General features: G+C 35.3%; 1 protein-coding gene across 1 annotated transcript in view; it reads left to right on the forward strand.

Moving 5' to 3' along the window:
• brsk2a (BR serine/threonine kinase 2a) overlaps positions 1 to 23,856 on the forward strand; it is a 271,593-nt gene that overhangs the window by 178,524 nt on the left and 69,213 nt on the right. Inside the window, 2 exon segments of the mRNA XM_051100124.1 lie at positions 13,404 to 13,489; positions 17,819 to 17,959. Of these exon segments, the coding sequence (XP_050956081.1) occupies positions 13,404 to 13,489; positions 17,819 to 17,959 (227 nt within the window).

Here is a 23,856-nt window from a genome sequence, read left to right on the forward strand (position 1 = left end):
GAAATGTAAGATATAATCTCAGTTGCGACTTTTCCTTGGAATTGCGTGATATAAAGTCACAATCTCGAGAAATAAAGTCTGAATTGCGAGATAACTTGTGATTCTGACTTCTTTCTCGCAAATGCAAGTTTGTGTCTTGCAATTCTGACTTTTTTCTCAAAATTGCATGATATAAACTTGCAATTGTGAGTTATAAAGTCAGAGTTCCGAGATATATTCTGACTATTTTTTTGGAATTGCCTGATGTAAACTCACAACTGCGGGAAATAAAGTCAGAGTTGCAAGATAACTTGCAACATTTTCTCGCAAATGCAAGTTTGTGTCTCGCAATTATTTTTTTGCATTTGCAAGTTTATAATGTTAATCTAATGTTTGCATCATAAAAACTTGTAGTATGTGTATACTGATTTTATTTAAATTGAAAAACATTTGATTATTATGGAAGCCTGTTTCTGCCACTGAATAAATTAAAAAAAAAAAAATGCAAGATAAAAAATTGCAACTTTTTATCTTACAATTTTGATTTTTTTTCCTCAAAATTACATGATATAAATTGGCAATTGTGAGTTATAAAGTCAGAATTTGAGGTATAAACTCCACTCCGTTTACTTATATCATTGCATTTGTAAGAAATAAATTCTGAACTACAAGACCTTTTTTCTTACCTTTTTTCTCGCAATTGCGAGTTTATATCTTGCAATTCTGACTTTTGTCAATTGTGAGTTATAAAATCAGACTTGCAAGATATAACCTCGTAGTTCTGACTTTTTCTCACAAATGCAAATTTGTATCTCACAATTCCGAGAAAAAAGTCAGAATTGTGAGTTTATATCTCACAATTCTGCATGATGTAAACCTGCAATTCTAACTTTATAACTCACAAGAAAACACTTTCCCGTAATTGCGAGAGAAGATAAAAAGTTGCAATTACCTTATTTTTTTATTTAATGGCGAAAACAGGCTTCCATAGATTATCTTTATTTTTCCATGACAGGATTGTCAAAGCATTACTAACATCAAACCAGGCTATAGGAGGCACAACACAATGCTATTAGCAAAACTAAAACAGATTAACAACGTAGCAGCGGTTAGTACTTACTACCAGTCTAATACCATTGATTAATATGGTTGAGATTTTAGCTGTTTTTTTAACTGTAGTTTTTTTGTGGTTCTAAGTTGTTTTTGTCTTTAATATTTTAGCAGCCATGTTTTGCAGGAGATGATTGAAAAGGTACAGCTTCTCAGAAATGGTTTCAGCATTTTGATGGTTGGCTGTAAATTTTTTAGTAGAATACATTTGGAAACTTGAGCCACAAATAAGTTTATTTAGAAAATTTCTAGCTTTAAACATCTCTTCCTGTCAAACCAGCCTTTAAGCTAGTCTTCTTGCCCTACCAAACTGGTTTTCAACTTCAGTTGCATTAACTGAAAATGGAGCTTTTGTAAAACATTGCATTTCAAGTTGCTCCCAACCACTAGGGTAAGTAAATTAACATCATTTGTACTTACCGCTTTACAGTCTTTACAAGAAACTCTTTATGTCTTGAGAACCCACATATTTTTGTTATGCAATTAAAGCATTTTGAATTAACTCGAAACAATTAATTTACCTTGCTAGCTAAGTAATTACCCTAATTAACTAAAGTAGGAGCAAAGCTGCAGCATTAGAAACCGTATCCATGGGAATGCCTTTGAGCAAGAAAAATTAGCCATCGTTGAAGCTGATTATTATTGCATAAGTACTGGCTTAATTGTTCAGTGTGAATAAATTAGAAGGATTTGGGTCTAAAGTAAAATAACAAAGCTAGCATCCAATGCACCATGAAAAAATGGTTGTGGCAAACTCTGAGGTCACATGTCAATTGAAACACAACATTTTTCCTCAGTGTAATGTCAAACCATCGTATTATTCAACATTTAATTTGTTGGATCACAATCACTGGTTTGTTCCTTCTGTGCCTTGTGTAGTTTGTACAGCAGTAGAATTTTACCTCATTAAGATAATTAGGATACCTTCCTTTTATGACTAAAAGCGTAGTTTCCACTTATTTTTTGTTATTTCTTCTAGCAATGTTGAAAAGCAAACACTGGCCTTATAATACTTCCACTGTAAACAGTGGTGGTAAATCATAGAAATTCACTAAAATCCACTCATAACTATCTGAAAAACTCTCACAACACTGGAATTTGTGGCATTAGGATATGGAAGGTAATTGTGAATTTTTATCTCACAATTCTGACTTTTTTTTTTCTCCTTGAAATTCAAAATCAAAATTCAGATTTTTGTCTCAGAATTGTGTGGCACAAACTCACAATTAAAAAGGCAGAATTGCTAGATACAAATTAGCATTTGCAAGAAAAAGTCAAAATTGCAAGAAAACTCGCAATTCTGGCTTTATTTGTCGTAACTGAGTTTATATCATGCAATTCTTAGAAAAATTCAGAATTGTGACTATATCTTGCAATTCTGACTTTCTTACTCACATCTGCGAGTTTATATCACATAATTTTGAGAAAAAAGTCGGAATTGCAAGTTTATCTTATTTTTCAGAATTGCATGATATAAAATTGCAAGTTATAAAGTAAGAATTATGAGATATAAACTCACAGTTCTGAGAAATAGTTGCAATTCTGAGAAACAGTCAGAATTGTGAGATATAAACTCGTAATTGCAAGTTATAGTCAGAATTGTGAGTTATAAACTCAATTCTAAATTCACAGTTATAAACTCACAATTCTGACTTTTTCTCTGAATTGTAAGATAAATTTGTAATTGCAAGTTATAAAGTCAAAATTGTGAGATATAAACTCACAATTCTTAGAACATATCAGTCTTTTTATCATTTGCAGTTGCGAGTTTATTGTGAAATTGCAAGTTATAAAGTGAGAATTGCGAGACATAAACTTACAATTGCGTAATACAAATTTGCATTTGCGAGAAATACTCTGAGAAAAAGTCAGAATTGTGACTTTATATCTTGCAATTCTCTTTATTACTCACAATTGCAAGTTTATATCTCATAATTCTGAAAAAGTCAGAATTGTAATTCTGAAAAAAATTCTGATCTTTTTTCAGAATTGCATGATATAAAATTGCAATTTTTGTTAAATTGCAATTAACAAAAAAGTCTGAACAATTCTAAGAACATATCAGTCTTTTATCATTTGCTATGTTTGAGATATAAACTTGCAATTGTGGGAAGAAAAAGTGAAAAAACCCACACAATTCTGACTTTATTTCTCATAATTGACTTTATATTATGCAATTCTTTATATGTCGCAATTCTGACTTTATTACTCACATTTATGAGTTTATATCACAGAATTTCTCATAATTGAGTTTATATCATGCAATACTGAAAAATCTTGCAATTCTGACTTTCTTACACCTGCGAGTTTATATCTCATAATTTTGATTTTAGAACTCATTTATATCTCACAATTCTGTCAGAATTTCAATTCTGTATCACGTAAAAGTCAGCATTGTGAGATGAAGTCACAATATCATTTATTTATTTATTTGTTTGTTTATTCAGTGGAGGAAACAGGCTTCCATATTAGGACCAAGCACATTTTCAGAAATTGTAAAAATCTTGTTACTGTCAATGTTTATTTACTTTGCTAATGTTAAAGTTAGCTTCAGGGCTGTTCAGTATCAACTTATTTGTTGAATGTCAGGATAATAACCAATTCTAATTACAATTAAACACATTCAGTTGCAGAATTGCACAGAATGTTCGCTATAATCACGCCATGTATGCCTGTGCTAGAATACGGCCAAGATAGCAGTTTACAAACCACTCTAGCTGTTTACCTAATGAAGCCTCCTGTGTGAAAATTTCAACCAACTGGCTCTAAAGCACACTTGGATTGAAACAGCTGTTGGTTTAGCACTCCGCCATGGTTAATTTATCTAAACCATCGCATTTCCAGACCCCCTTTCCATGGGATGTTTTATTACCCCTTTTCGACACACCATCTGTACCTTGAAATTACACTATGATTGTGCATAATGAATTATACTGAACCCCTTAAAGAACTGCTGTGTGTTTAAGCTTTAAAATGCATCATTGCTAAGCCACGCTATTCTCAAACTCCAACTTGTTTCCATAAAAAAGATGAAAAAGTAAGCTAGCATGAAAAAAGCTACAGTAATATTCAATCATTAGCTCTCTTGGCGCGAGCGGAGATGACCTCCATGACTGCTCTCCACAGACCAATAACGATCAGCGAATTTGCACGAATGATTCCTGTACGTTTTGAGTTACCGACTCAATAATGAGTGTGGGAGAATCTACAAGACGAATTATTTCCCAGTCAAATAACCAATTTGGATTAGCGTCAGTCTCGCGCACTTACTCGACCTTGACTTTGTGCGACGGACTGTCGAAAGAAACTTTTCAGGGTCGTTTTTGAAAATGAGGTTCACTGTGGTCTTTATTACAGCACGGCACTTACATTATCGCTAATTATCGGACTTCGAAACCCGGTGACCCGCAACAGCTTGGCGAACCCGTCGACTCGCAGAGGTGTTCTCGCTCGAATCTAATGATCTGCCTTCGTTTTAACGATTTGGCTCGGTTGATTGCCTTCCTTTCAACTCACCCCCACAAATCAAGAACCCTGCAACCTGAACCCGAATCTCCGCCGGCCCACGTTGACTCAAAGTGGCGTGGAGTCTAGGCCAGACCCGGTGTAATAACTCACTAATGAAGTTATATGGAAATTGGATGGCTGCATGCACACAGATGTGTAGAGTTAATTAACGCTCGGCTATTCATAGAAGTAGGTGCACAGGTGCCGGCAAACTGACATTTTGAGGGAATGGGTCAATATGGTAAGATGGAGCAATGAGAAGTTGGCGAGCGTAGGGTGGACATGATGTTAATGGACGGAGGAGAGAGTCAGGCTCATTTGCAGCAAGGCTTTAATCACGAGGAATAAATTCACGCTGCTGCGGCGGAGTTTCCGAGTTTCACAGATCTAGAAGAGATACTACAAGGTCTTATCACAGATAATGAGTGGTTAAAATCGATATTTGCAATCTAGATGGTACCACTTTCAGCCTCAACGTTTAAAATGTATTCACAGTGTAATTAGCACTAATCATTTCGTAATTCAGACCTTAGTACTTTGAAACGACAGATTTAGGGCATCTGGGTCACTTCATTTTTTTATTCCTACATACAGTGTCTTGAACACAACTGTTCTATGATTGTAATTTCAGGTTTTTGTTTTTTTTGAAACATAGTTGAAAAGGTTATGCTGAATTGTTCTGATATAATAATGAAGAATAAAAAAGAGCCTGATGAAAATGATGAAACTCTTGAAAATAACACCTAATTTGACATTTTATTGCAATTTTGGAATAAAATTAAATAAACAAAACAGTCTTGTTGCTTATTAGGGTCCAAGCACTGAATGTGTTTAGGAACCTATTGCATCTGTTAGTTTTCTTTTTCTTCTTCTGCTCTCAAAGTCTATGGCAACCCTTAGAACTGCTTGCAGGAAATTGATCAAATTTGGCACACAGATAGAGGACAGTCTCAATAATAACCACAGAAAATTTAAAGTCTCTATCTCAAACTCTCTAGCGCCACCAACAGGCCAAATTTGCACTCATATTTCTGTTAATAACTTTTGAACTGTTAGGACTAAAAGCAAAGTCGAATTTTGATTTTGAATTTTGCAAAACATTTACTTTTTCGAACTCATTCTAGACATTTCATCTGATTTTTCACCAAAATTGGCTCAGATCATCTTCAGACAATGCTGGCAAAAAGTTATCAAAAGGGCTCTGATATACCTAACCATTTTTTTTTAAAACGCATTAACGAATTTGACTTGGCTGTATTTTGAATTTTGCAAAAAAAATACTTTTTCAAACTGGTCCTAGACATTTTCTGATTTTTGTTATTTATTTATTTATTTAATTATTTAATTATTTTTTTTTACCAAAATTGGCTCAGATCATCTTCAGACAATGGTGACCAAAAGTTATCAAAGGTGTTTTGATATACCAAACCATTTTTGTAAAGCTTTAATGAATTTGGCGAAATTTGTGCAAAAATGGACTGGTTAAAAGATTACAAAAAATGGACATTTCTGCTTATAACTTCTTACCAGTTTGGCCAAAAATGCTGGTCTCAGAATGGCATACCGAATCAAACGATACCTAATTTTCCTATGATGGCCTTTTTGGGTGTCGGTCATTTTGAGTTTTGTAGTAAACACCACAAGTCATGTGGTGCAACCAATGTGTAAAAATAAAGAACATAAAAAAATAATACAAAAAATTGCAAATTACATCATATATTGTGAGTCTTGGTCAATAAGTCTATTAAAATATTTGATCATTTAACCTTTTTATGACAAGGCAAGTTTAGTTAAGTTGTGAAATGTCATGCAGTGCAACTCCCCAAAAAACAGATGAATCAATTTGTGATATTTAAATATATATAAAATCATGATGTTTACTCATGTATTCAGAGTGTAATGAAAATATTTTATTATTGTTCACCTAATGGTTACGTTTTTTTTTTTTTTTTTTTTTTTTTTTTTTCTACAGCTGATGAGATTTGCTTAAAAAATGTGCACAGAATGCACACAGACTTTCAAGTTGGCATTTGCCTATTGAGCTGCTGCCTTTGAGATGAATGGCATTGCAATTGACATTATATTTTATTGCCGTTTTAGAACTGAATTAAATGAACAAAACTGCTTTTATTGCTTATTAGGGGCCAAGCACCAAAGGTGCCTAGGAACCTATTGTATCTATTAGTTTTCTTATTGCTCCTCTTCTTCTTCTGCTCTTGGAGTCTATAGCAGCCCTTACAACCACTTGCAGGAAAGTTATGCAACTTGGCACACAGATAGAGGACAGTCTCAATATTAAATATTAACCATAGCAAATTTACAGTCTCTATCTTAAACTCTGTAGCATGACCAATAGGCCAAATTTGTACTCGGCTGACAACTTTTGAACTGAAAGTCTAAAAGCAAAATTATCTTTCCCTCTGATTACTTGGCTCATGCCAAGTCAAATGTATTTGAAATCATTTTCAGACAATGCTGACCAAAAGTTATCAAAAGCTTTTTGATATACCTAATCTTTTTTTGTAAAACACATTAATTAGACTTGGCTCATGCTGAGTTGAACGCATTTTGAATTTTTGGGTGAAAAATGTACTTTTTCAAACTTGTCCTAGATGTTTTGTCTGATTTTTCACCAAAATTGTCTCAGATCATCTTCAGACAATGCTGGCCAAAATTTATCAAAAGCATTTTGATATACCAAACCGTTTTCGTAAAGCGTGTTAACGAATTTGACGAAATTCACACAAAAATCGATATGAGGCTATATCTCCGCAACACTTGAATGAATTCTAACCAAACTTGGTACGTGTTAAAACAAGCATGACGTGAGGGCACATTAATAGTTTTGGCACAGCGCCACCTACTGGTCAAAAGATACAAAAAATAGATGTTTCTGCTTATATCTTCTGACCAGTTTGGGCAAAAATCTTGAGATTTGTTTCGAATCAACAACAGAACGTCAGCCATTTGAGTGTTGTAGTAAATGACTAAAGTCATATGGTGCAACCAACGTGCAGAAATAAAGAACATGAAAAAATAATACAAAATAAATGACCTTGTATATTGTGTGTCTGGGTCAATGAGTCTATTAAAATGTTAGATAATTTGACCTTTTTATGACAAGGCCATTTTAGTTTAGTTTAGGTTGTGAAATGTCATGCGGTGCAACTCCCCAAAAACCAGATGAATCAAATTGCGATATTTAAATATATATATTTAATCATGATGTTCACTCATGTATTCAGAGTGTAATGAAAATGTTGTTATTGTTCACCTGATGGTTACAGCTTTTTTACAGCTTATGTGATTTGCTTGAAAAATGTGTCCAGAATTTCTCAAATATGCCAGCACACAAACTTTCAGTTTGGCATTTGCCTGTTGAGCCGCTGCCATTGATATGAACGGTGCTATAATGCTAACGGATAGTCTGACTTAATTTGCTTTTATCGAGTAGTCGTCAACAGTATATTTCAAAGTTGGCATTTGCCTATTGAGCTGCTGCCTTTGAGATGAATGATGTTGCAATTGACATTATATTTTATTGCCGTTTTAGAACTGAATTAAATGAACAAAACTGCTTTTATTGCTTATTAGGGGCCAAACACCAAAGGTGCCTAAGAACCTATTGTATCTATTAGTTTTCTTATTGCTCCTCTTCTTCTTCTGCTCTTGGAGTCTATAGCAGCCCTTACAACCACTTGCAGGAAAGTTATGCAACTTGGCACACAGACTGAAGACAGTCTCAATATTAACCATAGCAAATTTAGAGTCTCTATCTTAAACTCTGTAGCATGACCAACAGGCCAAATTTGTACTCTTGAACTGAAGGTCTAAAAGCAAAATTCTTTTTCCCTTTGATTCCCTGGCTCATGCCAAGTTAAATGTATTTTAAATCATTTTCAGACAATGCTGACCAAAAGTTATCAAAAGCTTTTTGATATACCTAATCTTTTTTTTGTAAAACACATTAATTAGACTTGGCTCATGCTGAGTTGAACATATTTTGAATTTTTTGGTGAAAAATGTACTTTTTCAAACTTGTCCTAGATGTTTTGTCTGACTTTTCACCAAAATTGTCCCAGATCATCTTCAGACAATGCTGGCCAAAAGTTACCAAACCGTTTTAGTAAACCGTGTTAATGAATTTGACGAAATTCACACAAAAATGGATATGACGTTATATCTCCGCAACACTTTAATGAATTCTAACCAAACTTGGTATATGTTAAAACAAACACGACGTGAGGGCACATTAATAGTTTTGGCACAGCTCTACCTACTGGTCAAAAGATATAAAAAAATTGATGTTAATACCTTATATGTGCTTATACCTTCTGACCAGTTTGGGCAAAAATCTTGAGATTTGTTTTGGATCAACAACAGAACGTCAGCCATTTGAGTTTTGTAGTAAATGACTAAAGTCATATGCTGCAACCAACATGCAGAAATAAAGAACATGAAAAAATAATACAAAATAAAAGACCTTGTATACTGTGTGTCTGGGTCTATTAAAATATTAGATAATTTGACCTTTTTATGACAAGGCAATTTTAGTTTAGGTTATGAAATGTCATGTGGTGCGACTCCCCAAAAACCTGAATAACTAATTAACAATATTTAAATGTATATGAAATCATGATGTTCACTCATGAATATGTATTCAGAGTGTAATGAAAATTTTATTATTTTTCATCTAATGGTTATGGCTTTTTACAGCTTATGTGATTTGCTTGAAAAATGTGTCCAGAATTTCTCAAATATGCCAGCACACAAAGGTTCAAGTTGGCATTTGCCTGTTGAGTCGCTGCCATTGAGATGAACGGTGCTGTAATGCTAACGGATAGTCTGACTTAATTTGCTTTTATCGAGTAGTCCTCAACAGTAGAGATTTCTCATCCCATGGCTTTCCTAAAGCCCCTGAGTGTGGTTCATGCTCAGCAGAGATCCTGTGGCACATCCTTGTGTTGAATGACATTCCACTCAGCCAAATTCCCTGCTTGGCTCTTCGGACTGGCTTTGGATCAGCCATTCAGGGAGGCTTGGTCTGGTGCCACGTTTGTCAAGATGGCTTTGTCCGGGATTTCCGTGGCTGTTCCAACACGCTCTTCAGCCATTGGCCAGATTGTATATTCCCTGAATAGTCATCACATCTGCATGCCTGATTAAAACAGCAAGTGAAGGACTTTGAGCAGATGATGTCAGTTCATGAAGCCAAATCAGTCCAGATATTTACCGGAATACTGAGGCTAGTTAGGACAGATTGGATTAGCATGGCTCAGGATCTTTATGTTTTTGTCACATATAGCAGGATGTGTATCCATGACTTTCACAATTTGTCGGCACAGATGATTACAGTGACAATCCCCTCTGGAGAAGCCTGGGTTTAAGTGCTTTGCTGAAGGGAACAGCAGTGATTGTTCTCCTTGTAGGGAACAAAACCAGGCGTGGGCCGCAAAATTGGGTTTCTTTAACTTCAGGTTGTACTTTAATATAGCTAACAGATTTCAGCTTTTTCTTTTGTTATATGATGTTCACGTTTAACTCTTGGTAACTTTTTTCCATGATTTTTTATGATCTATGTTTGCTACTTTTTAAATGGTACTTGCTGTTTATTTGATTTTATTGTAGATTTAATTTATTCTTGGTCTTAACAACCCAAAGAGTAGCGTAATTTTGAGCAGAATATTTTTATTATGTGTCATTTCCAGTCAAGTTTGGACTGTCTAATTGTGTCAAATTATGCAAAAAGTGAAATTATGATTTCATTTTATGTATTTAGGATACATAAAATTAAATTAGGCAAAATAGCAATTAATTTAACCATAGCAAGATCAAGAAGATGGTTCTTTTATTCCAGAAAAAGGATGTTTTCAAACACAATGCATCAACTGAGATGTGGTGGAAATTTTTATTATGTTTAGGGGGAAATTTGGAATGTTTTTCTCTGAATGACTTTGTGTCGTCGTGTCATGTGATACATCATGCTAACTTTCTGTATGTCATTGGCTGCGTTTTGAAAGGTCAGTGGCAAACGGGGTCAAAGTCAAGCTGCAGAGTTACAACTGAAGCTTGAAGGCTGACTCCACTAAGTTCAAAGCATTGGGGACCGCTGACTCGAGTCACATGAGGGGTCTGTACTGTAGTGTAGTGTGCCTGGAAGAGCGTAAGTAATTCAGGAGGTTTTGAGAGGCCAGATCAAAGTGCTGCTGTGGAACATTAGGGTCAGGTGGGTTCGGGAAATATCGTCTACATCCCCATCCTCCACTCTGATCTGCAGTGGCAGGTGTGCATGCTAGGAATATTCTAGAAGACATTGATGCAAATCAAACACGATTGTCTTGCTTACAACTGGCACAATCTTGGGTTCGGTCTGTGACTTATGAGCTCAGTTCTTTGCGAAGTGCTTGCGATTTTAAGATTTCCTTTGGTTCCCTGTCAGGTCAGAGAGATCTTTCATGTAGACTAGCATTGTAAGTCGTCTTAAGCTTGATTCAAAGGGAAAATATGTTTATCTTGTGCATGTGGGAGTCAAATTATAGAAGCATAGTCTGCTCAATAGACTGACAAGGATGCTTATGTATCAAAGCTGCACTATGGACTATTCCTGAAGAATTCTGCAAAGGTTTGCTGTACTTGACATGGGCATCTGAACTTGAGAGTTTTATTTTTTTGCTGATCTGTCATCATATTTCATTTTACATTTATGAAACTTCTCATAGTTCAGCAGCCTGATGGAGGATAAGTTGTGATTTGGCTGCTCTCAGGTCCCAAATACTGCTGTATCAGTTCACAGATTGCATTTGCAGTGACATATTCAAGGTCATTCGGTCTAAATCACAGAAATGATGTCTGTTTACCATAGGGTTAAATGGTTCTCGTTATCCGCTTCTTTTTGATCTGTGTAGTTCTATTGCAACACATTAGTTGGTCAATTTTTTTCTTTTTAAGTTTAAAAAGACACAGCACAACTAGTAGTTAGCCATTCCTGAAAGAATGAATCTTGTGAACTTTTTTTTAAGCTATATTAAAAATACAAAACACAGCCATTACAATCTGATTCCTTATGCATGACTCCAAGGAGTCAATTTGCTTTAATAAAGCAGAAACATAAATTATGATCAGTAACATGCAATGCGACTAGTACAGTTTGATTCCTGAATGAATGACTCTAATTAATTTATTTCTTTTTAGTGAATCAAAAACATAAAACGTGACCGGTACAGTGTGATTCACGAATGAATGACTGTAATGAGGCAGTACTTTTTAGTGAATTGAAAACGTACAATGTGACCAGGACAGTTTGATTCCTGAACGACTGACTCTGAGTTGAATCTTTTTAGATATTAATTTTTTGATTTCCAAATAAATGACTCTTGGGAGCCAGTTAATTTTAGTGAATCAAAAACATAAAACAACCAGTACAATCCAATTCCCAAATGAATGAATCTAATGAGTCGATTCTTTCTAGTAAATAACAAACATACAACATGACCAGTGTTAGGGAAAGTTACTTTTAAAAATACAGAATTATAATATCGGAGTATCTGTTTACACTAAGTGCAAATAGCCTGCCTTGTTGGCAGAGGCTACTGACACTAACTCCACCCACCAACATGTGATTGGCATAGTCAACACTATGAAAGACCAGTGACAAACATCTGTTCTAGTAGCATAGATGGTAAAGCGTGTTCCGTGGTAGTTTTGACGCGATTGACCCGAGTTCGAATCCGCCTTTTACTGAACTTTTTTCCCTCCTTTTTCAAATCTCATTTCACATCAGAAAGGCATTTCTTTTCAATAAAAATGAAAGAAATAATCAAAAAGTTGAAAATAAAGTATCAGGTAGGGTTAGGGTTTTATTGTCCCATTAAGGTGGCATCCATTTAATAATTTGAATTAAGTTGATAGTTAATTCAAATGTTGTTGATGTAGTTGATTAGTTTACACTCAATACATTAATATTTTATACTGTTTTGTATGTACTACAATACTGAGGTGCAGATAATTGCCACTATTTGCAATAAGTTGTATTAGTAGTAAAAATTACATAGTGTACATTGAATCTATAGCTATTTGCACTTAGTGTAAATAGCGTTTTGCTAAAAAAAAATGCTATTTTCACTTAGTAAAAATATAATCCAGCGCTATTTGCACTTAGTGGAAATAGCATCTATCGGCAAGAAAATATGCTATTTTCACTTAATGTAAATAGCATCTATTGCTTTTTGCAATTAGTGTAAATAGTCTATTTACACTTACTACAAATAGCAGCTGCCTTATTGTATTGCATTACTCCCTAAAAAAGTTTACCTAAATTACGTTACTTTTTATGGAAAGTAAAGCTGTGGTCAAACTAGACTTTGAGCATGCAAAATTCTTTAGACGCTGCAGAGCGTCTTTTTACAAACTTAAATTCAACACATAACAAATAATAATGTATCTACAATATAAATTCTTTGATGCATTACTATTACTTGAAAAAAAGTAATCTGATTACATAATTTGCGTTACTTGTAATGTGTTACCCTCAAAACTGAACACGACCCGTATAGTCAGATTCCTAATTGAATTACTTTAATGATTCTGTTCTTTTTAGTAAATCAAAAACGTATAACATGGCCAGTATAAGTCCAATTCCTGAACAAATGAATTTGAATGAAGTTGATGCTTTTAGTGATCAGAAGTATGCAGCTTGATCTTACAACTAACTCTCTAACTAGTCTTAAATAGGTGGTTTGCACCATTATGAGTTTTGTCAGTATTCATTCATAAAAGATAAATGTCTTTTTTCTCTTATTTCTCCACAGGTGGAGCGAGAGATCGCCATCTTGAAGCTAATAGAACATCCACATGTATTAAAGTTGCACGACGTCTATGAAAATAAGAAATATTTGTAAGTATATGTATTTTGATTATATATTGCTCTGCTTTTTGTGTTAATGTATAGTGTGGTGTATTATTAATAATATCTGTAAAGATATTATTAATAAATAATTATTTAACAAAGATGAAATATGCCTAGATTTGCAATCCAAAAATGTGAGAGTACAGAGCAAAAACAAGTTTGGTGTACATAGCCTAAAAGTTTGGCAGAAATGCAAGTGTAAATGTGTTTGATCTTAAAAGGTTTTGTAAGAAAGTGATTCTGCTGGTGCTAAAACACGCTTAATGATGAAAGTGTGAAGCAGCCTGTTAGTCACAGCAGTTTGAGAGCTGCTAATGGGGCCACGAGTCATCCTTCATGTAAACACCATGATAATTCACTTAGCGTTTTTTGGCATTAACAAATCTTCATATAAATGATTTCTGTTTACCTCATCACTCACTTGTTTATATTTTCTTGGCTTTTGAAGCACTGCATGAGTTTTTGATTTACATCACTTGGTATCATGTTTGCCTAATATTATACTTTTCACCATTCTGACCATGGTATGTGAATATGAATATCACTGTACACTATATAACACAGTGTCATGGGTATTATTACTTTTTTTTCAGTGACTATGTCAGATTACGCCATTAGGTGGCGACAAGTGATTTAATTGAATCATTCACTCAGCTGATTTGTCAAACATTAATTCATTAAAGGAGTCCACTTCCAGAACAACAATTTACAAATAATTTACTCACCTCCTTGTCATGCAAGATGTTCATGTCTTTCTGTCTTCAGTCGAAAAGAAATTATGGTTTTTGAGGAAAGCATTTCAAGATTTTTCTTCATATAATGGATTTGATTGGTGCACAGAACTTCCAAAATATAGTTTAAATGCAGCTTCAAAGGGCTCTAAATGATCCCATCTGAAGAAGAAGGGTCTTATCTAGCGAAGCGATCTGTCATTTTTTCAGAAAAATAACAAATTGTATACTTTTTAACCACAAAAGCATGTATAGCACGAGCTCTAGGATGCGCATTCACGATGCTACGAATTAGTGATGGGTCTTTCTTGAACAATTTGTTCATTTTGAACAAATCTTTAATGTGACTCGCCAAAAACAAGTTGTCTCGGGAAGTGATTCATTCAGTCGTGCATGCGCAACATCATATTAGGTTCTGTACTGGAATTAGTTCACCTGTTTCGAGTCTTCGGGTTTTTCGAGTCGTTCGTTCATCTTATGGGGCTGTCACGTGATGAACGAAAGACTCAAACCCGAAAACTTGTCAGATAAGAGGTCAGGTGAGCTAATCATAGACTAAAGACCCAGATAAACAATTAATTAATTTTTCTGTTTCTTATAGCATTATATTTTTGTCTTGTTTGTAGTGTGATCAACGTTTGTGTAAGCAGTAGATGTGTTAGGGAAGTAACACGTAACATTTTAATTATATTTTGCTAAAATGAACGAAATAAAGAAACGACTCGAAAAAAGATTTGTTAATTTTGCTAAACGAGACTCAAAGGTCAGAGTCGGTAAAACAATCTGAACTTCCTATCACTACTACGAATCGCGTCTAAGTTCATCGTCTGTGTACTCCGGCTCAAAAAGTTAGAGTATGGCAAAAAAACTCCATCTTATTTTCTCCTACAACTTCAGAATCGTCCGACATCGTTGTACCTTTTTGTTTGTAAACAGCATTTGATTTACTTGCACTTTCTTAGTCTTTGCGCGTTCACTTTGTAAACACTGGGTCTGTAGTTCCGCCTACGTTTCTCATGACCTTTAGATGTGATTCAATAGTACGTAGCGTCATGGACGTGCATTCCAGAGCCTGTGCTACACAAGCTTTTGTGCTTAAAAAGTATACAAATTTTTATTTTCCAAAAAAAACGCCCGATCGTTTCGTTAGATAAGACCCTTCTTCCTCGGCTGGGATCATTTAGAGCTCTTTGAAGCTGCATTTAAACTGCATTTTGAAAGTTCAAAATCGGGGCACTAATCAAGTCCATTATATGAAGAAAAATCCTGAAATGTTTTTCTCAAAAACCATAATTTCTTCACGACTGAAGACAGAAAGACATGAACATCTTGGATGACAAGGGGGTGAGTAAATTATTTGTGAATTGTTGTTCTGGAAGTGGACTTCTCCTTTAAGAGGTGAATGTTACTGTTGACTCTTTAGATGATCTGACCTATTTTTGCTGATTAAGCAAATAAATACAAAATATAAATCTCTCTGCATTAATTTGGGCTATTATAAAAACAAAAATCTTACACTACTAGTCATTTTGCCGATTTCTGTTTACCTCATCCCAGTTTTTAAGCACTTCCATGGGTTTTATAATTTACATCACTTGGTATCATGGTAATACTGTACTTTTTACCATGTTTACCATTCTTACTATGTATTTAACATGGTATATAAATATGACTGTCATTCTATGATATATAATACAGTGGTATGATCTAAGTGCTTAGTTTCTGAAACTATATCAAGTTACGCCAGTAGGTGGCGGCACGTGATTCACTGAATCATCCACTCAACCGATTTGTTCAAACAGTGATTCAAAACACCGCTTGCTTTGCTTGGAGTAGCTGCGGTTAATTGCTGCTTTGTTTGGAAAAATGTGCTAATGGAACAAAAAAGACAAAATAAATGACAAAAATGTCTAAAATGTAAGTTACCATGTTTACCATTCATATCACAGTGGTGTGACCTTAGTGCGCTTTTTTCTATGACTATATCAGGTTACATCAATAGGTGGCGCCAAGAGATTCAATGAATCATTCACATGATTCAAAACTTGTGCTGCTCTGAGTAGCTGCGGTTGATTATTGTTGCTTCGTTTGGAAATATTTGTGCTAATAGAGCAAAAAAGACAAAAGAACTTGTGTATTGAGCTGTTGTGTAAAAGCCTCACATTTGCCGTCTTGTTGTTTGAGTGTTAGAAAATGTAGTGACAGTGGTGAGAAGAACAAAGCGATCATTTTAAATGGCTTGCGATTCAGTTACTACTTCCAAAAGAAAGAATGGAGTGGAGGTAAATCTAACCAAGCTGTCAGCATCAGATAGTCGCTGGCTATTGTTTTTGGCTTGGAGTAAGAGTAACACACATGCTCAAATGTTGTTTAATTATTGTTTATGACACCGACTCACTTCTTTTGACTTGTAGTGTGTGAGTGTTTGAATCTGAAGACAGTTTCTCCAGAGAAACTTGAAAACGCGCAGTTAGTTAGTCCTCCAAACTTTCCCTGACAGAACATCTTTCAGAAACAGCCCTAATTTCAAACCATAACAGCAAGTTATCGTCAAGGAGACTTAAGAAAACTAAAACCCACTAAAAGTTTTATCGTGTTTACTCGCTGGTATCCCTTTTATCTTCACACTCACCTTCCATTGTGCGCTCTCGGATCAACCGCGCTCGGCCGATGTGGAACGGAAGCTGTCAGACCGGTATTTCTCAGCCTGCTACAGTACAACCTTCAACCAAAGAGGATCACTCTCGACCCTGTTTGCTTGTTTAAACGAATATCTCCCATACTAGAGGGATGAAATTGTCTATTCTCTTTGAGATTTTAACAGATGCTTTGAAAAGCGTCTTGAGGAAACCATTCATTCTGTTAATGAAGGTTTCTGTATAGACTTCATAAACTTTAAATCTATATTTGTTAGCTTTGATGCGATTAATCATAAATGCTAGTGTTTATCTAAATGTTTACAAACTGAAATTTAAAAATGAACCTAAAATATTGACTAATGGTCTAATATAGATTGTTGTCCAATCAATTTTTGTCCATGAGGGAAAAGAACTACAAGTGAGGGAAAGAACTACAGTCCCATGAGGCATTGCAAATGACATAAATTAAAAATGATGGAGAACATACAGTAGTCAACATTTGAAGTTGATCAATGTTGTCCTAAAAGAAGAACGGGTACTGTTTTGATTTTAGGACAACTTTGTTGAACGGTTTTGATCCACTTCAAATGTTGACTACTATTGACTGAAAGTATTATGCGTAAAATATTTAAGAAGGTACCTCCTTTGAATAAATAATTACTTCACAACTTGATTTACTGCCATTCACAAATCCTCTCTCGCGGCCTCATGGGACAGTGGAGTGTTCATCAAATGTGCACTGTTGTTCACTTATGACTACTAAGGAAGTGTGTGATTTTGGGTGGAACCACATTACATAATTTACACATTACAGATCTTTTGGCCTAATTTGCTTGTCGCGATTCACTGATTGGTGGAATTTCTCAGCAGAATTATGGGTAATGTAGTTTTCACCAGGAATTCTGTTATTGTAATGCTATTTTTCTCTGTCTTGTTTCTGTTTGCAGGTATTTGGTTTTAGAGCACGTGTCGGGCGGAGAGCTGTTTGACTATCTGGTAAAGAAGGGCCGATTAACACCCAAAGAAGCTCGAAAGTTCTTCAGACAGATCATTTCAGCTCTGGACTTCTGCCACAGTCACTCAATATGGTGAGTGTGACCAGTCATTCCTGAACATGTTGATGCGTTTTTATGAAAATCATGATGGTCGTATTCTCCGATTGAGGCAAATTAAAGCACCAAGCCGCTACAGACTGTGCCAAGATCTCTTTTTGTGGCATCTATCTTGTTTTTGTTTTTTGAGAACATTTGTTCTCCAACCTCAATCCAAAGGATTTACACAAATAAGCTGGAAGTGTGAATATTATTAGGGCTGAAATGTTCCGAAGCAGATAGAAAACACAAGCGAAAACACCCCAGCAATGCGTCCTAAAACTCAGTCCAGCCTAGTCTTTCCCACCTTTTTCACACTTAATAGATTAGAAGCGACCGGCGAGCTGGCGAGAGCTCTTCCCTCTTGTGCTCGTTAAATTCATATTCATACCCCAGGGCTTTCGATTATAACCATATCAAGATATCAGACTCAAGCTCTTTTTTTTCTCTCAAGAGTCGTCTGAGGAAAGGCAAAGGGAGGCACGTCGCCTCTTATAGTTTCTCTACTTGATTTACGATCAGAGTCCTCATCCGAACTGCGTTTTTGGAGGGTTTGGATGTGATATTTCCTATTTGCATGTCTAAATGATGATTGAGTGACACGTTTTGTGTTTACGGGCTATTAATTACATGCCGAAAAAGTATGATCACGTCAATTGAAGACAAAACGTTTTGAAGGAAAATGAAAGTGTTCTTGATAGCTTTTCACACTTCAGTGGATTTTGCTTTTTTTTTTTTAAGCCAAAAACTCTGTGTGCAATTGATTACATTAATTTGACAAAATATCTGAGGCTGTTATTTCTGTAAGCTGGTATTTTCGTTTGTTTTTGATAATTGGTCCTGTTTGGTTCGCTGAAGCACAAAACAGGGTTATGAAAATTGAAAAAGGTGAGGGCTTAACCGACGATGTATAATGATCATGTTCTTTTACAAACATCATTAGCAAATATTGACTTCTGAACCACGTCGTCAGCTTTAATCGAGCCTTTTGTTTCGCAAATACCTTGTTGAGCGGAGTCAAACTCTGGACAAATTGTGGCGAAGTGGTCTTTAACTGCAGTAAATGCACTTACGCTGCCTTCAAGACCTTCTGGGAAGTTCCTGCTTAAGATAAATTACCACATGAAATGATTTTGGCCGCATCCAAATAGACGAGTTGAGGAACTTTTTATAGCTTTTCTCTATTTTATCCACCTACTGCCAAAGAGTTTGTAATGCTAATGAGACTAAATGCAAAGAATGGTCATTAGGGAGGGATTTTCTGTGAGTTTTATTACTCTTCTTCAACAGTTTATAAAATATATACAGACTAAATTGTTGCTATCATCAAACCTTATTATCATCAGTACCAATTAGGTTCTGGCATGATTTTGCCTCAGAAAAACCCAGAAAAATCTTAAGTTTCTTCACTGCTAATTAAGACATTCCCTTACAAAAACATAGCGTTTCACGAAACCCCTGTGGCAAACTTCTGGCACTGCCACAAATACATTTTCTAAGGGTTATGGTGTCGTTCGTGTGCTCTCATCTCGCAAATACGATCATTCAGACAACAGTGACTTGAAGGCAGAATCTTTACTTTGAGCTGCAGCTCTGAAACACTTGGATAAATGAGCAAATCCTCTCATTTAACACGTAAGAGCGTTATCAAGCCGATCTATTTAGAGATAAAAGAAGGTATTATGGGTAATCAGTGCGTCACTGCGGGTTTTTACGACACACACATACAGATTTGCATTTGTGTGCATCCACATATTACAGGCTAAATTAAATAATTGCCTCACAAAAAGTACTGATACCATATATATGTAGATAGATAGATAGATAGATTATAACATATAAAACAGAACAAGAAAGTGAGGTAAAAAGTAAAAGATGCAATCTCAACACAATCTTTGTTATAAACACACACTGTCATGCACACCATGTGAGTGTCATATGTGATAAATCACAGCCACACACTGGTCTCAGATCAGTAATGAAGCTTTTACATCTGCACCTTTAGTGTGTCTGCTGATCCCCACAGACTCCGTGTCTCTGGTCTCTGGTCCCTGCATCATTTCTCAGAGCTGCAGGCCTCACGCAGAGCAGCAGTAGGGCAGTATGCTACAGCAGCGATGAGAAATGTCCCTGTCATGCTGTCACACTTCCCCGGCTGTTTGCTTACTTCATATGTGACTGAGAGCCGCCCGGCCCCTCTGATCTCATGCTGGGACAGTCAGCGGGGGATGATGGGAGAAATACCCACCCAATGTTCTCTTTTTTTCACTTCTGTCCTTTTCCATTTCAGTATTCGTCTCGCAATTTGTCTTGCAGTCTGTTTGTCTTTTTGTCGTCTGTCTATTCTTTATTGTTCTCAAACACAACTTGTATATTAGAATTTCCAAAACCTGCTTCGACAGCAGTTTTAGGCCTCACAGGTGTGTGTGACGGCTGGACCAAATGGTGGCAGCATAATTATACTTAAGTATGTGCATTAATTACACTAATTAACAATTTTATGCATAATTACAATAGATTTCACCTCCATTTTTCACCTTTTTGGGTTAATTGATGCTTTATGGTGATATAAATATTAATTGTGCAACATTGGAAAAATGTAGTTTTTCGGTTTCCAGCTGAAATGAACACTAGTTACAGTAAAACACCAAAACTTTTATTCCTTTTCTCACAAATTATGATTTCTAGAGCAGATTATTGATGAATAAAGACTTATTTCAGTGCGGTTTCTTGCACAATAGTATGTTTTGACCACAAAACATATTTACCACAGTGCATCATTTGTAAACTAGTACAGTTTGATGTTCGCATCACATGTACAGCTCCATATGTATTTTTTTTTTTAGATGTCATAAATGTGATTGGTAGCGTGGTAACACTTGTGATAAAAATAGACAATCAACTTTTCTTTTTCCTTTTTAAAATTTTATGTGAACACACCTTTAGAGTAGCCATATGTCTCTTTTTTCCCTGACATATACAGCTCCATATGTATTTTTTTGACATAATAAACTTGCTCGGTAGCGCACCTGAAACAGCAACACTTGATGATAACAGACCATCACTTTTTTTTTTTGTCTCTTGTGAAATTTCTCAGAAATGTCACTAATGTGAACACACCTTTAGAGTAGTCATATGTTCTCTTTTTCCCTGACATATAGAGCTCCATATGTAGTTTTTTTTTTTTTTTTTTTGACATAGTAAACTTGCTCAGTAGCGCACCGGGTACAGCAGCACTTGATGACAATACACAATCACCTTTATTTTTTGCTTGTGAAATTTCTCAGAAATGTTGCTAATGTGAACACACCTTTAGAGTGGCCATATGTCCACTTTTTCCCAGACATGTACAACTCCATTTGTATTTTTTTTTTTTTTTTTTGACATAGTAAACTTCCTCAGTGGTGCACCCGGTACAGCAGTGCTCGATGACAATAGACAAACACCTTTTTTTTTTTTTTTTTTTTTTTTTTTGCTTTTGAAATTTCTCAGAAATGTGACTAATGTGAACACACCTTTAAAGTGGCCATATGTCATCTTTTTTCCAGACATGTACATCTCCATATGTAGTTTTTTTTGACATAGTAAACTTGCTTAGTAACGCTTAGCAGCGCTTGATGATAATAGATAATTACCTTTTTTTTCTTGTGAAATTCCTCAGAAATGTCGCTAGTGTGAACCAGTGTTAATTTTGTCAACGAAGACGACAACGAAAAATATTCATTAACAAACCTTTTTTCTGTGACAAGAATGAGACGTTGATGAGCTAAAACTAATATCTGATGATAAAAAGTATGCCGAAATTTATGCCGCATCTTCGTTAACAAGATGAGACAGGACGAGAATGTTACTTGAGGACTACCAGACATACAAAATACATTCTATAGGCTTACTGTCCTCTTTGAAAATGTACGTCTCTGTCATTAGATTGCATCTGAATAAGGGGCGTTTGCATGTCTAGTCTCAATATGGCAGCCGCAATGGAAAGGCTACCAAAACGCCAACCAGTGATCTGAAACAATGGCCTCAGCACCTGAAGGGTTAGGGTCACCAGATGTCCTGTTTTCCCCGGTTGTCGATTAACTTAAAGTTAGTGATTAAATTTTTATCTCTATCGTATTTGTCTTATTGTGCTTCTTTTTCAAAATGTATAAATTATATATAGGCATATAAATATATAAATGAACAACTGTAATTTTTATAAGTATTCCTTTTTACTACTGTTAAAAGGGTAGTTCACCCAAAAATGAAAATCATTTTCAAAAGTCATAATTTATTATTTTTTTTCCAAATTCAATCCTTGATTCAAATTTATCATAAGCTTTGATTTGGTCTAAAGAATTAATGATTATTTTTGTTTGAAGACTAAAATAGCTTTTTTTTTTTTTTTTTTTTTTTTTTTTTGTGCTTGTGAAATTTCTCAGAAATGTTGCAAATATGAACACACCTTTAGAGTGGCAATGTGTCATCTTTTTCCAAGACGTATACAGTTCCATATGTAGTTTTTTGACGTGGTAAACTTGCTCGGTATTGCACCCGGTAGAGCAACACTTGTGATGTGAAGCCCATGGCTGCGAATCCTGTTAAAAACAATAAAAGATATCAAAGCCTTGTCAAAGCAAGTTAAAATGACATGGTTGCTTCAGCAAATGTGTTTTTGTCTCATGTTTTCTTTTGTTAAAATAGACTGTTAGATTTAGTGTAGGTGGTACGTTATTTTTGCAATAAAGAATTAACAGTTCCATGTCACTCACTGGACATTTTGTTTAAGAACTGCTGCAATACATACAATAAAAAGTTGGCAGAATTACATTAATCTGTTTTGTAGAAAACCGACTTTGCTTTTACACTTCACTTTAAAAGTGTCACAAAACAGGCACAATTTTTTCAATAAGCCTGGTTTTGGAATCAAACTACACTTCAGTCATTATCTTCAGCCAGTATGAAAACAATAGTAAAACAAAGCCAAAACCTGAACATTTTAGGCAATTAAAAATCCCAGATAGGACAAGTCCAGGAAAAAAGATGATGAAAAAGATGAAAGTTGTTACCATACCAACATGCTAACTTCAGTCTCCATTTGAATCAGCTGAGTCTCAGGTTATTTGCCGGTCTAAAATGTTGCTGTGTTTAGGACAGTCAGTTATGTGACTCACATTTCAGTTTTGGAAAAGAGCGCATCTTTTATTATTGAATGTCCACACATTCTCTCCTGAAATATAGACGTTTATTTTAATGGGTGCTGGCTTTTTATTGTGATGGACAGATTGACGTGGCTATTCGAAGCATGAGCGCTTTAGACGTTTTAATAGCTGAAGGCCGACTGCTCATACAGTGTCTTTCTGTCCACCTACGAAATCGTCCTTCTGGAGCTGCAAGACATGAATATTTCTCCAAATATACCTATTAATAGAGTCCATGTATGACAACAGCTGTCAGACACAGCATACGTATATCTAGCAGTCAAGCTGTAAGGAATAACTCGCCCAAATCCATTTTTACTGATTCTTCCAATATTGACTCACTTGACACCCACCTGCTCCAAAAATAACAGCCAAATATAAAGATTTGTACAGTAGCACCCCTCTCAATCTCTCAGCGGTAATACACAAGCCACAAGGAGATCATTTAAGAAATCTGAAATCAGCACAAATGCACTTTCTTTGCTTCTGTTATTTGACTTTCTGAGTGTGCAACTGTGTTATAAGGTTTTTACGTGCCACTAGAGAACGCTTCGGATGAGATCTCGACTCTTGTAATGGTTTTGTAGGTTACCACTGTATTGGTTCCCACTGTGAAATCCCAGTTGTCAATTCTGGGAATGTGTGGAAACCTGTCAGTGGGAATGGATGATAATCATCATGTTTGGCTTTTGGTAGAAAAATATGATCACT

Source organism: Labeo rohita, chromosome 25 (genome assembly GCF_022985175.1).
Source record: "Labeo rohita strain BAU-BD-2019 chromosome 25, IGBB_LRoh.1.0, whole genome shotgun sequence".
NCBI classification, from domain to species: domain Eukaryota; kingdom Metazoa; phylum Chordata; class Actinopteri; order Cypriniformes; family Cyprinidae; genus Labeo; species Labeo rohita.